The 15,130-nt window shown below is 48.6% G+C and overlaps 1 protein-coding gene across 1 annotated transcript in view; it reads right to left on the minus strand.

Annotated features, from left to right (window-relative positions):
- Positions 1-3,740: 3,740 nt before the first annotated feature.
- The window catches only part of HIP1 (huntingtin interacting protein 1), a 133,837-nt gene continuing 122,447 nt past the window's right edge, over positions 3,741-15,130 (minus strand). Inside the window, exons 23-32 of the mRNA XM_010854310.1 lie at positions 13,821-13,931; positions 12,534-12,592; positions 11,918-12,011; positions 9,400-9,500; positions 9,011-9,116; positions 7,689-7,812; positions 7,177-7,238; positions 5,226-5,334; positions 4,195-4,276; positions 3,741-3,832 (exon numbers count right to left, since the gene is read on the minus strand). Of these exons, the coding sequence (XP_010852612.1) occupies positions 4,224-4,276; positions 5,226-5,334; positions 7,177-7,238; positions 7,689-7,812; positions 9,011-9,116; positions 9,400-9,500; positions 11,918-12,011; positions 12,534-12,592; positions 13,821-13,931 (819 nt within the window). The 3' untranslated portion in view covers positions 3,741-3,832; positions 4,195-4,223. The remainder of the gene's footprint in view (positions 3,833-4,194; positions 4,277-5,225; positions 5,335-7,176; positions 7,239-7,688; positions 7,813-9,010; positions 9,117-9,399; positions 9,501-11,917; positions 12,012-12,533; positions 12,593-13,820; positions 13,932-15,130) is intronic.

The raw sequence follows: 15,130 nt of genomic DNA on the forward strand, positions 1-15,130 counted from the left end.
AAGACTTCCCTGGTGGTCCAATGGTTAAGAATCTGCCTGTCAATGCAGGGGGCACAGGTTTGATTTCTGGTCTGGGAAGATTCCACATACTGTGGGGCAACTAAGCCAGTGTGCCCTAACTACTAAAGCCCATATACTCTAGAGCCTGTGCTCTGCAACCAGAAGCCGCTGCATTAAGAAGCCTGCACACTGCAATTAGAGAATAGCCCCTGCTCGCTGTAACTGGAGAAAGCCCGCGGGCAGCAATAAAGACCCAGCACAGCCAATAAATAAATAAAGGAGCAAAGGAAATGTGATCGTTGTATGCTTCAGTGAACCTTGGGATGTGAATGGCGGCTTTTCATTGGAATTCCAGATCTCAAAACCAGTTTGGTTGGTCAGTTATCAATACTCTCCATTGCCAGGTTGAAGTATTTATTGAAAAATTGAAAACACAGATGCAATGTATTATACAAAGAAAAGTCTTAATACCCATAATAAAAGTACTGCTGGAAGGAAACAAAGCCAGTGGCTACCTGCCCTGGGAAGGTAGGCACTCAGTGAGAAATGAAATTCATTTGTAGGAACTATTCTAATGGAAAATTGGGGGGAAAGGTTAAAAACAGAAGAAAAACAAACCCAACCCCACCCCTGCAAACCGAAACGTGAGAGTTTGTTGTAAGTTTGAGACAAGTGCGTTATCACCAAGATTTCTCCGAACCCTCCTCGGTCTGTCCCCATGAGTAGTATCAGCTTAATTTAGGGCCTTCAAACCTGAGGTAGTTGAGGGTCACCTGAAAGACATGTCTAGAAATCACCTACTCTCAGAATCGGACCCAACGATGTTTGACCAATTGTTTTGTGTTGCTTTGGCTCCTGGGGTAAGAGACTGAGTCACCACTGTGGGTTGTTGATCCCGTTTGGTCTGGACCTGGGAGACGTGAGCAGCAGACAGCTGGCCCGATTTTCCAAGTTGATGGCTGGCAGGCCCGAGGTGGTGGTTTTCTCTGTGACAGGCAGTGTGGTCTCTGGAGGACGAGGATGGCAGAGAGAGGGCAAAGCCGGTCTAGGTGGAAGGCCAATGCCAGGACCGAAGGCTTTCATTGGTGGGAAGGATTTCCAGAGACATGGAACGGTGGCAGAAGGTAGCAAGAACTTCACCACTCATTAAAGACCAAGGTAAGTGGAGCCAGGAGACCCCTCTAGACTAAGGAGCTGGCCAAGAAGCAGGCACCAGCCAGGTGCGAGCTCAGAACCAGCTCCTTAGCAGGAGGCAGAAGCAAACCAACCGGACTGACACGTGCTTGTGACCCCCACGGTACCCAGTGTAAAGCCTGTTGTCTGCCTTGGCAGCTCAGACACTTCCAAGAAAGGATGCTCTGGGCAGTGGTTCTTCCAGCCACTGGGCTAGGGACTCAAAATCAGGTGGGATCCCAGGGATCCTCCCGTGTGCAGCAGAATTAGCAAACAATCTAAATTCGAGTCTCCCTTACACTCCGCGCTCAGATACAGATTTAACCCCACAAAAGCAGGTCTTTTGATTTCTTTTTTTCCCTTATCAGGTACACTCATATCCTAATTCTAGAGATGAGAGACACTGTGTCACACAAAGATGATGGATACAGCTCTATTTCGACCTCTCGTCAGCCCTAAGCCATCTCTGTTGTTGTCCTGCCTTGCTGTGACCCACTTACACTGACCCATGAGACTCCAGTCACGAATGATATTACTCAGTGACTAAAAGACTGTGAGGTTCATCTTTAGCCCTAGGATGTGATTAATGGTTTAATCAAGGTGTTTCACACCCAGAATAACATGCTCATTTTTAGAACAGCCAAGGTACGACATTTTGATTTCAGCTGGAGAACGGGCTAGCTTCTAAGTCAAGTGATTATGAAAGTAATTATACCAATTCCGACATATATTTCTTCATGGGAGACTGAACTAGCCTGTGTTCCTGTGTAAGTAATTTCATAATTGTTTTATTACTCTGGAAAAGCTCGTCCAAGTTTTAAAAATTACTGTGGCTTCTTTTTAGAGGGAGGGTCATTTAGAGAAGCCTAATGTGGCTCAATACACTAGATTTTCTGCCCCTTGGTAATCTGGAGCACAATCATCTGAATGGCTGGGATGCTGGAAGCAAGGACCAGCTACCTTTGGATGCTGACCCACGCTGAGAACACACCAATCGGCTTAACTGGTACAGCGGGGCTAAGGAAGCTACATACACATCATTCCGTCTGAGCCTTGGATGGAAAAATATCCATAGCTGAGCACAAAGAAGCAGTCAACGTAAGACTGGGTCAGTTTCTACGGCTGCCGCCTCTTTAGCCCAGTTTGGAGAGCACACATTTGAGTCTGATAATCTGAGTTAATGGGAGGCAGCTCTTCAAGTGCCTGAGAAAACGGAGAGAGAGGGAGTTGGTGGTGGGTGGGTAGGAAGGAGAGTGGATTCACAGTGATCAAACAGGGGTCTCACAACCTGTCACGTAGCCGCACTCAGCTATGGTCCTTGGGGACAGGTCCTGGGACGTGCTTGTTGGCTACAATCTATGAGCTGCTACAGATAAAGGAAGGAAGACATCGTCTGTCCAAGATGGGAAGGTCACTTAAACTCCGGAGTCCATCTGGAGGTGAAGTGCTGGCGAGCTGCCCGTCTCCAGGACACTGTTCACGCTCCTCCTTCTCATTCATCTTCCTCCTTCATTCTGTTCGCAAGGCAGCAAGGGCCCGGGACATGTGGTTGGAAGGGGTCGGAGCCAGGGGTCCCCTCCCCCCTCTGGTTTTCCCTGACCCAGATTCTCTGAGAACTTTCTTGCTTCGAGATCCAAACTGGTAACAGACCAGATCTTGACCTTGTTTCTGCCTCTTAAAGACAGATGTCCCAGGGCAGCAATGCATGCCTTGCCATAGTCACACCTGAAATCTCAGTTGCTGCCAGCATTTTTTTTTGTAGGTTGCGATTGCTGCTGCTGCTAATGGAGGTTAGTCATAAATATTCAAGGTACCAAACCAAGCCCAGGGTTCTTTCCTGTTGGAAGCAAGATGGCCTGATCTTCTGGGTCTATTGATTAGGTAGAACATGGAACTATCTCCTTGAGATTCAAGAGGATGCCAAGGCAGAAAGGGATTGGAAACCCCTCACATGTTCCCCCTTAGGGCCCTGGCTATGTCTGAAGGGAGGTGCCAACTTGAGGGACCATGGAACATTCCTTTGGGGGTGGGGGGGGCAGGAAGTGTGGCAACTCTCACCGGCTGGGTTCAAGCATGGGGTAAAGGTTTTTTAGCCCAGTCATAGGGAGTTTCTAAGATGGGCGGGACTCCTGAAGACCTGGGCTGTATGCATCCTTCCTCTCCCTCTCTCTGTCATCCCCTTCCCTTGTGAAGGTGGGCAGAGGCTTTCGGCTGGGCTCCAGCTTTAGAAGGCAAGGCACTCGCTCTCCTTCCGCTCAACCCCGGGGAGTGGCCTCGGTGGACCCACACTCGCTCAGCAGGACACTCGGCTCGGGGGCTGGCGGGGAGCACCACGGCGAAGCCTGGTCAGCACCGTCGCTGTGAGCTGCTGTGGTTAGGGGGCCCGCAATAGCCCAGGGCTTCAGGGGTATCCCCTGGGAGAGTTGGCCATGTGAGTAGAACTTGGGGGAAAAAAAAGAAAAAAACAACCCAGCCAACCACCATAAGAAGCAGTGGGAATCCATGGAACTGCCAAAAGAGGGGACACAGCCTTGGCATTCTCTGCCAGGACACTTCTGCTCCACTTCCGACTCTGCGCAGACTCAGGGTCGGGTCCCGGTTTGGAATCCATCAGCCCTCTGGTGCTCACAAGTTTGTGCAAATGATGAAACGGAAAAGACTGAAAGGAAGACAGAAAAGCCGTAAGATCTTTCCTCTCCAGCTCAGCAGCAGCAGCGCCCCCACCCCCCGCCAAAAAGGACATCAGATGTTTGGGGGTAAAGCAGGACATTCCAGGAAGAAAGTCCTCTCTGTTGGGGTGGCCCTAGTCCCCCCTCCTCTGGGGGAGGGGCTGTGACAGAACCCAGATCATGGGCTGGAACACAGAGGGTGTCCCTGTGGAAGGAATCTTTGGAAGGCCTGGGTAGGCCTGGGGTAGACCCCCACGGTCTGGCCCGTGACTGGGGGCAGAGCGCACGCACGCGCACACACACACACACACACACACGCGCGCGCGTGCATTTATGGGCAGCAAGGATTTACACTCTGACATGTGGGGCATCGGTGTGACTCTATTCCTTTTCGGTTTTCGCTTCTTGCAGTGTAGATGGTGGTGCTTCGGTTCCTAAAAGATAAGTTACTTCTGTTTCACAGTGTTTCGTACACGCATGCATTCATCTAACCAACAACCACGGCTGCCAGGTTGGGCTCTAAAATGCATGTGATCGTAAGTGAATCTCCCGGGTCAAGTGTCCAAGGAGGCATCTGTGGTGGGTTCCCAGAGCTGGCGAGCCCAACAAGAATCACGATCTTGGTTGATCAAGTTGGCCTCTTTGGACGTGTAGAAAAGCAGTCCACTCAGATTCTGGGAGACCGGGAGTTCCTGGGCTGGTGGGCCAAACCTTCCTCCACTCCCCCCTGTTTCTAGCTCTTGACTCCTTTCAGTTTCTTGCCATGGCTACCCATCACTGGTTCTAAGCAGCCGGAAGCTTGGAACTCACTAACCCTGTCTGCTGGGGTCTTCACCATTCACTGTTCATCCATTCACCACTCAACTGGATGCTGACCTAAAACAAAACTCCTGGGGAAGAAAACCAGGTTAACTGAGCCCGAAAGGCTATAGTGGTGAGTGGCCAACCACTGGTCAACATTTAGGTCTTGAAATGAAGTGAAGTCGCTCAGTCGTGCCCGACTCTTTGCGACCCCATGGATAGTAGCCTGCACCAAGCTCCTCCGTCCATGGGATTTTCAAGGCAAGAAGTACTGGAGTGGGTTGCCATTTCCTTCTCCAGGGAATCTTCCCAACCCAGGGATTGAACCCAGGTCTCTCACATTGTAGACAGACGCTTTACCGTCTGAGCCACCAGGAAGTCTTGAAAGGTAACTACAAAAGCTTTCTGTTCACCACGGTCTACCCCAGTTTGGGGCTCTCAGGCTGTTCAACACTAGAGAGAAGGGAGGCTCTGAGTACAGGGAGGAGGGAGCAGTTCCTGGTTCAGCTTTCCTGGAGGGGGAAGGCCCTCATCACATCCTCCCCGACCCCCACGGGCTGCGCAGTCCTCGGCCAGGCTCACCTTCCTCCCAGCCCTCGGCAACCCCAGCCAGCTCGTAGTGCTTTTTCCGAAGCTCTCCCAGTTTCTGACGCTCCTTCTGCAGTTCATTTTCCAGCTCTAGCACCCTAACCTGTGGGGAAAATTGGCCTTTTCTTTGAGCAGGGACCTGAGAACGGTCTCACGTCGACTAATCCCTTTCCTCTGTGGTCTGGGACTTCTTCTCTGTTATGCATGCTGTTTCCATAGCTCAACCAGCCCTCAATTTCACCCTTGTCTCTGCTCTGATTTCTCCACCCTCTGGTTCATCCATCTATCCCAGGGTCTTTCTCACTGGGATCCTCTGTTGAAAATGAATGCTGCTTTACGACCAATGCTTAAACAAGAGAAGAGCTTATCTCATATTGCTCTGATAAATCACTAACTAAAAACCTACTGAATGTTTGTGAAAGTTGCTCAGTCGTGTCCGACTCTTTGTGACCCCATGAACTGTAGCCTGCCACACTCTGTCTGTGGAATTTTCCGGGCAAGATTACTGGAGTGGGTTGCCATTTCCTCCTCCAGGGGATCTTCCCGGCCAAGGGATGGAACCTACGACTCCAGGTCTCCTGCACTGCAGGCGGATTCTTTACTGCTGAGCCACCCTCAGCTATTAAATAAAAAATCCTGCCATTTTCAACAAATGGATGGATCTAGAAGGTCTTATAAGTGATATAAGTCAGCTAGAGAAAGAAAAACACTGTATAATCTCTCTTATATGAGGTATCTAAAAAACAAGACAACACGAAAAGAGACTCACAGATACAGAGAACAGAAGTTGCAAGAATGAAGGGGGGCGGAAATAAGTGAAGGTACTAAGAGGTACAAACCTCCAGTTATAAAATAAATAAGTCATAGGGATGTAATATAAAGCTTAAGGAACGTGGTCAATATTACTGTAATAACTTGTATGGAGATAAATGGTTACTAGACTGAAGTTGATCATTTCATGGTATATGTAAACATCAAATCACTGAAACTGACATAACATTGTTCAATAAATAAAAACAGAAAGAAATGGGGGGGAAACATGGCGTGGGGGAAGGACAACTCTAATGTTAAGTCTATCTGTATGATATATTCTAATCTAGTTACAACCCATCTTTCAATCCCAGTTCTCTGTAAGTCCAGGAAGAAACCAGATACAATGGTTCTGGTCTTTTTGAGGTGTTGGGATAACTTAGGGTTACTAGTGTGGAGGAAAAGGTACAATCTCACTAAAGGAAGGGTTGATTCTTGGTTATTCCTTCTCATTAACTTTAGGAATTTTTTTTATTGGAGTATAATTGTTTTACAATGTTTATTGGTTTCTGCTGTACAATGAAGTGAATCACCCGTATGTGTGTGTGTATATATATGTGTGTGTGTGTATCTCCCCCTGCTGCTTGGACCTCCTTCCTACCCCCAATCCTACTCCACTAGGTCATCACAGAGCCCTGAGCGGAGCTCCCTGTGTTATACAGCAGCTCCCCGGGCTATTAAATTTACACATGGCTATGTACATATATGGGCTTCCCTGGAGGCTCAGCAGGAAGGAATTCTCCTGCCAATGCTGGAGATAAGGGTTTGATCCCTGGGTCGGGAAGATCCCCTGGAGAAGGAAATGGCAACCCACTCCAGTATTCCTGCTTGGAGAAACCCATGGACAGAGGGGCCTGGTGGGCTACAGTCCATGGAGTTGCAAAGAGCCAGGCACGACTTAGCAACTAAACAATAAGTGTATATATGTCAATGCTACCTGCCCAAGATTCTGATCTTTCCTAATCAACTATCTCCACCTCCATTGTTTTCTTCCAGCATCACTTATGTTCATTCTTGGGGTGATATGTATATCTGTATTCATTTCTCCAAGTCTCTGACTTCTCCCCATGGAAATAATATTTGGGGTCAGTGTCATAGGCAATAGTCTGATTAAACTTACTGATGGAGTTCCTACCTGGGAATCCATCTCCTGCCGTTTGATCTGGGTCAGCGTAATGCTTGAGAAGTCCATGCTGTCTGTAAGAATGGGAAAACGAGGGTCTTGTTGAATGATACTCCAGCTGACATTTACTTGAGAAGTGGCCGATGCCAATGTTCTGCTGAAATGCCTGGTTTGTCATTTACCAACAAATGCGTGGATGTAAGTAAGGGGCAGAGTAGAAGGAAGACAGGGTAACCAGGATCGGAACTGCTCCGTGCTCCCTTAATGGACAATTAGGCCTGGGGGGTCATTTCTGTGAATTCAGAGGAATGACTCAATGGAAAATCTAGCTAAGGCCTATCCATATAGTGCTATCAATAGCATGCCCATGGGGTGTCTCAACTTACAAGAAAATAAGTTGGAATGTACAAAGACGAAAAACGAGACAGAATTTGGAAGCCAGCCTGTGGGAAATTGGGATGGTGGAGAAGAAGGTACCCACCCACACACGATGGAGAAGAAAAGCTCGGCTTCTGAAAGCCTACCTGTGTCCTCGATCTGTGATTTGCCGGAAATAGTTGAGGCCACAACCTCGGCAGTGGCCTGGTTTACGGCCCGAGAGGCCTGCAGCAGCTGAGCCAGGTTTGGGCTGTTCTTATCAGCTTTCACCTGCCAGGACCAAGCAGATTTAGGGTCACGCAACAGTCAACTGACGGCTCTTGACAAATGTATGGGCTCTGCCGTGGCCACCCACGAACTTCTCGAAAATCACTCCCTATGGGGGTCAACCGCTGCCATCACCCTCTAGTATCAAAAATCATTTCTGGCTTATTTGCCTGGTGGCCTTGAACTCTAAGTGTATCAGTTTTGGAAAAATTTACATTTAATCAGAGGATAATTACTCTACAATATGGTGATGCTTTCTGCCATACGTCAACATGAATCAGCCATACGCATACACATGGCTGTAGACCTTAAAACCTCTCTAGATCTTAAAACGCCCTCCCACCTCTCTCCCCATCCCACCTCTCTAGGTTGTCACAGAACACTGGCTTTGGGTCCCCTGTGTCATATAGCAGATTCACACTGGCTTTCTACTTTACACGTGGCAATGCATATGTTTCAGTGCTACTCTCTCAAATCATCCCATCTTCTCTCTCCCCTCTATTTTGATAAAGTGTTCCAGTTGTGAAACCCAATCTGGGACCATAAACAAGGACCGTAAAAGAACACTCCCCGGGGAACTATACACCCTGTGGAAAGATGTTGGTGATGAGCTTTGTGTTGGGATTAGTTGGAGCAATGGTTCGAATCTGGAGCCTTCTGAAGAGAGGCAGACATTGGTTGTGGAACCTGTTGTGCTTACTTGAGCACTCCTTGAACGTATGATTGCTCAGGGGTAGGCATGGCTGGACCCTTAAAGGCCATTTGCAATAAAAGTGAGGAAACCAAGAGGAGTGCATGTGGAGAGTGGGGTAGAAGGGCGCCCTGCTGAACGAAGGCTTTTAGGAGACCCCTGGAGGCAGAATTTTAATTTGAGACCCCACCTACCTGGATGCTGGATAAACCGTCTGTTCTTGGGGCCAGCGCCAGGGTTCGGGTTTCTAACTTAGCCAGACCTTACAGTGCCCTGGGGCAGCTGTTTCCAACCTTTTGGCACCAGGGACCGGTTTCACGGTAGACAATTTTTCCCTGGATCAGGGTAGAGGCTGGGCGGGGGCGGGGTGGTGGCTTCAGGGATGTTTCAAGCACATTATGTTCATTGTGACTTTATTATTATTACATCAGCTCCACCTCAGATCATCAGGAATTCGATCTGGACACTGGGGACCCCTCTCCCTCGTGGGGAGCCCATCACAGATCCTACCTTGGAGGCGGCTACAAGCTGGGCGGTGCTCGCAGCGATCTCACGAGAACACACCATGAGCTCCTCAAACTTCCCTCGGCCTTGCACCACCATATCAGCTGCGTCTCTTGAGAGTCAGGAGACCAGACGGGTTATGAAACTGACAGCTGTAACCCCTCTGTTCTCACTGAGACGACTTCCATCACCTTGGCAAACCGGGAACCCAGCCTGCCTGCCCCACTCCTGTGATGCCCCAGGAGACCCAGATTCCTTTTTAAACTTTCAGTTCTATTAACGTCCTTATTAGCAATCCATTTCTAGGGGCCAGATTTTTCCCCTCAGTTGTTCCCTGGGGTGGATCACTGGAATGGGGGTGGAGGTGAGGAGCCCTGGGTCGGACAGATACTTACACCAGGACAGTGGCTCCCCAGCCCACAGCTTTGGCGGCTGAGATAAGTCCTTCTGTCCATCGAGAATTCTTGGCATAAAACTCTTTAGGGGATGCTGTACCCTGGGGAAGAGAGAAGTAATAATAGCGACCTTTTATTGTGTACCCACTACCTGCCAAGTACTTTTTATATGTATTATCCCATGCAATCTTCACAGTAACTCTGAGGGGGGTGAACATTATTATTCCCATTTTACAGATGAGAAAGCTAAGATTCAGAGAGGCAAAAATACTTTCACTTAGGATACGCAGAAAATAAACAGAAACAAATCCTAGGCTTTTCTGACTCCAAAGCTGACAGCATTTCCATTACATCCCAATATCTCTATCTTGTACATATAAGAAAATATATAATGGGACTTCCCTCGTGGTCCAGTGGTTAAGACTTTGCCTTCCAATGCATGTCGTGCAGGTTCAAACCCTGCTCAGGGAGCTAAGACCCCACGTGCCTTGTGGCCAAAAAACCAAAACGTAAAACGGAAGCAACGTTGTAACAAATTCAATAAAGACTTCGTAAGTGGTCCACATCAAAAGAAAAGAAAATATACTATTCATGCTGCTGCTGCTAAGTCGCTTCAGTTGTGTCCGACTCTGTGTGACCCCATAGACGGCAGCCCACCAGGCTCCCCTGTCCCTGGGATTCTCCAGGCAAGAACGCTGGAGTGGGTTGCCATTTCCTTCTCCAATGCATGAAAGTGAAAAGTGAAAGTGAAGTAGCTCAGTTGTGTCTGACTCTTCTCGACCCCATGGACTGCAGCCTACCGGGCTCCTCCGTCCATGGGATTTTCCAGGCAAGAGTACTGGAGTATATGTATATACAAATAACTTATTTCAGGGAGTCTAGTTGCTCTCTGCAATTTGCCAGAAGAGGACAGTGAGTAGACAGTCAGTGATTAAAAAAAAAATTTCTGGGATTTCCCTAGTGGCTAAGATTCCACGCTCCCAATGCAAGGGGCCCAGGTTCGATCCCCAGTTGGAGAACTAGATCCCACATTCTGCAACTAAGACCCAGTCCAGTCACATGAATAGATATTAAAAACAAAATTATTTCTGAGGGGTCGGAGGAGTGGGAATTCGAGGAAGGCAGTCAAAGGTACTAGGGATATAATGTACCACATGATAAATATGGTGAACATATACCTATGCGTTAGGTATGAAAGCTACTAAATCAAAGCTTCCCTGGTGGCTGAGATGGTAAGGATTCTGCCTGCAATACAGGAGACCTGGGTTTGATCCCTGGATTGGGACGATCCCCTGGAGAAGATCCCCTGAATACTGGCAACCCACTACTATATTCATGCCTAGAAAATTCAATGGACAGAGGAGCATGGCAGGCTACAGTCCATAGGGTGGCAAAGAGTCGCACATGACTGAGCGACTAACACTTTCATTTTACTTTCAAGAATAGATCCTAACAGTTCTCATTACGAGGAAAAAAAAGTTTTTTTCAGTTTCTCTCATTTTGCATCTATAAGAGACGATGGCTGTTCACTAAACTTCCTGTGATAATCACTTCATATGTGTAAGTCAACCAATTACTCTGTACACCTTAAATTTACACAGCGTCATATATCAATCAGGGATATATGATTGATATGGAAGATCCCCTGGAGTAGGAAATGGCAACCCACTCCAGTGTTCTTGCCTGGAGAATCCCAGGGACGGGGGAGCCTGGCAGGCTACACAGTCCATGGGGCCGTAAAGAGTCGAACACAACTGAGCACACACAGAAAATCACCTCTCAGACTGATAAAAAGCACTACCAAAGCACATGTGCCTTCGTTCCTTACAGGACTGTTTTTAGGCTCATAACCCCCTCCCTGGACCACTGTCTCCTGAGCAGCAGCTGCACACAGGGATATGAGAAAGGAGAAGAGAGGGTGATGATGCCAGCAAAGGAACGAGAAACTTGAAGGGACGCTGTCAACAAGTGACGGAGGGAATCTGTCTGCATCACCCAGTAAACTGCTGCTAGAAGACAGGGGGGGCCTCCCTGGTGGGGTCCAGTGATTAGGACTCCGAGCTTCCACTGCAGGGGGGTGTAGGTTCGATCTCTGGTCAGGAACTAAATCCATTTGCCATGCTGCACAGCCAAAAATAAGAGAGAGGGGCATGGCAGAGCCTACAGTGCAAAGTTGGCAACTAAGGTCCTCATTTCCTTCTCTGGGGGCTCGGACGTGCAACGCACACTGAGCTTCCCTGGGAGGTTCCAGTGACATCGGTTGGGGTGATGAGCCTGTCGCTGGAGGCTCTTGCTCACTGCCCTCAGGGGACCTGGCTGCGCCCCAGCTTCTTTCCATGGCATTTGCTGATGTCCATGGGAGTGGCAGCTGGACCCTCGGGTGGACACGCATAGCTGGATGGCATACACCAAGACTTAGCCGAAGGCGTAGGGAGTACACTCAGCCTCTCAGCGAGCTGGGATTCAGTACCCAGTGTAACCAACGCCCGCTCTGCCCAGGGCCCTCACCCACGCCTACCCGGCCACTCTCCACTATCTCTCTCTGCAGCTCCTTCGAAGCCAGGACCAGGATCTGAATGGCCTGCATTAGGCTGGTACAGGAACCAAGGATTCTGCAAAAGAGCAAGAACAACAAAATCATCAAGGGTGCAAAACAGAGATCCACAACAATGCCAAAGACTGTTTTTGTTTTCTTGCCTAAAGTGAGGCAGACCTGGGATGGGAAAGGGAATATTCTGGAGGTGAAGCCCTGAAGGAAAGGTGTGTGAGAGAGGAGACTGGAATGGGGATCACCTCCATAAGGAACAGAACAGTGGTGACTCCTGGGCTTCCTTTCCCCTGTAATGCAATAGTGGTATCATGGTATTAATAATAACACTTCCCTCGTGGTCCAGGGGTTGAGACTCCACAATGTCAATCCAGGGGATGCGGGTTTGATCTCTGGTCCAGGAACTAGGATCCCACATGCCAAGGGGTGTGGTATGGCCAAAATATAATAATCATACTGATACTGACAATTTCACAGACTCGGCTGTTCCCTGTGGCGGCTTAATGTTCTGCTCTAATTGGTATGAGCCAAGGCAGGACAAGATGGATCCTCATCACCCAGGTGCCACCACGCCGCTCAAACTGACCTTTCGTTCACCTCCAATTTGACTCCTGTGTCTCCAGCTCGGGATTTGCTGAGCATCTCCTATTCAAAAAGAAGCAGGGTTTCCGAATACATCACAGAGACTGAGAACCCACCGGTGGCCTGTTACATCTTGGGTCCGACATCCCGCAGATGCCGAGAGACCTAGCAGTGCCCACCCATGTTCTCGTGAGGGCAGGAAAACAACTCAGAGCTCCAAACTACTCAGTAGGAGGCAGCTGGTGTGACCTATGGCCTGTGAGTGTCTTAACATCCTGGTACTGGGCTGATGAGCCCAGAATTCTGAGAAGTATGGCACCATGCCAACAGGGGCAGCTGCACCAGGTCCTCCTACCAAAGCGGATGGCCTGAGTCTGCCACCAAAGGACCTGTCCAAGGTGCCCGCTCAGCTTTTCCCTGAGACAACAGCTACTGTCGATTTCCTGAGCACCTGGCCCCAAGACACCTGTATGTTATCACGCAGAACTGTTTACAATAGTGGTCCCCAACCTTTTTGGCACCAGGGACCGATTTCGTGGAAGATAATTTTTCCATCGACCAGCAGTGGGGGGTTGGTGGGGGGGTGGTTTCAGGATGATTCCAAGGCATTACATTTACTGTGCACTTTATTTCTAATCTAATGGTGCTGCTGATCTGATAGGAGGTACCTGACTATGGCCCGGAGGTTGGGAACCCCTGCTTCCTCCCTCTGAGGAGGGAACGAGTGTCATCACCATCATATAGAGACAGAATCTGAATCTCAGCGAGGTTAACGTAACTGACTGGAAATCACACAACTAGTGAGTGATCAGTCTGGAACTTGAGGTTGGATGGCCTGACACCAAAGTATGGGATCCTTACAGAAACTGCTCATCTTCCCTTGGCTAGAACTTTCTATTTTCTGTTTCTCAGAGACCCTAGGGGGTTTGGGTTTTGGTTTGTTTTGTAGGGGGCTTTGCAGAGAAGGGGGCTTTCCTGGTGGCTCAGATGGTAAAGAATCTGCTTGCAATGCAGGAGACCTGGGTTTGATCCCTAGCTCAGGAAAATCCCCTAGAGAAGGAAATAACTATCCACTCGAATATTCTTGCCTGGAGAATCCCATGGACAGAGGATGCTGGTGGGCTACAGTCCATGGGGTCGTAGAGAGTCAGACATGACAGAGGTGACTTAGTATGCACTCACGCACATGGGTTTCTGCAGAGAATGACTGAGATATACCCAACGGACAAAGCTGCAGACGGGTAGCAGTTGCAAACCACCACTTTAGGTGATCTCGCAGACATTCCCATACCTCTATTCTGGCCGTAGCGGCTTCAATGGCAGCCGAAGTGGCAGCCATCTCCTTGTCCACCAGGTCCCCCAGTTCCTCCTGTTTGATGTCCAGGCCTCTGGGCAGGAGATCCTGTGAACAGCATCACGAACGCTGAGACCACCCTCAGACTTCCTCTTTATCCTCCCGCGGCAGACCAGTAAACCTCACATGACAGAAGGTATGAGGACCCCGCCATGGAACACTTCTGCAAGTCAGGGAGGGGCTTGTCCGGAATTCTCTCTACCGCGTGAGCTCTGCAACCCCACACTCCTGCCAACTCTATGCTCACTCAGAGCCTACCTCCTTCCAAAAGGTCATCTCCATTGACCCCCACAAAGCCACTCAATTGCAGCTGCTCAGACCCTGACCCCACCCAAAGTAGCATTGATTGAATTTGCTGCTTGGGAGGTACTTCAAAAACATCTTCAAATGGGGATGATGTCTTCCAACCAGACAGTCTGTCCCTTATTTAACTTTGCTTCCAGGGGAATCGTACGAGGCAGTTACTATTTCTGTCCTACAGATGGGAAGCCAAGGCTCAGAAAGGTCAAACATCTTGACCACAGTAACTGCTAACAGATGAAGAAGCAGGGATCTAAACTCTGGTCTGATGGCAAAGCCTGTGATCTTTAGAAACAGTAAGTGTTATACACACAAGAGTATAAAATAGATATGAATGGGTCAAGAATATGATGACCCATATTATCCACCACCCAAACTTAAGGAAGAGCTTAAGAAACATCCTCAATACTTTGAAATCTCCTGTATATCCTGCCCTGATTCCATCTGCCTTCCTTCCTACTTTCCATTTAAAGACAAACAATTCAGTAGAATACTTACCATGTCTTTTTTTGGTTTGTTTTTAAAATCCCTATGAATGTATCTTTAAACAATATAATATTGAGTCTGAATGTTTGAGAAGGAGATGGCAATCCACTCCAGTATTCCTGCCTGGAGAATCCCACGGACAGAATAGCCTGGTGGGCTGTAGTCCATGGGGTTGCAAAGAGTTGGATATGGCTGCAAAACTAAAGATTGCATGTTTTGGTCTTTATTTAAAAGGAACCATATTGCAAGTGAAAGAGGAGAGTGAAAAAGTTGGCTTAAAGCTCAACATTCAGAAAACTAAGATCATGGCATCCAGTCCCATCACTTCATGGCAAATAGATAGGGAAACAGTGGCTGACTATTTTCTTGGGCTCCAAAATCACTGCAGATGGTGACTGCAGCCATGAAATTAAAAGACACTTACTCCTTGGAAGGAAAGTTATGACCAACATAGATAGCAT

Source organism: Bison bison, unplaced genomic scaffold, assembly GCF_000754665.1.
Source record: "Bison bison bison isolate TAMUID 2011002044 unplaced genomic scaffold, Bison_UMD1.0 scf7180017864340, whole genome shotgun sequence".
NCBI classification, from domain to species: domain Eukaryota; kingdom Metazoa; phylum Chordata; class Mammalia; order Artiodactyla; family Bovidae; genus Bison; species Bison bison.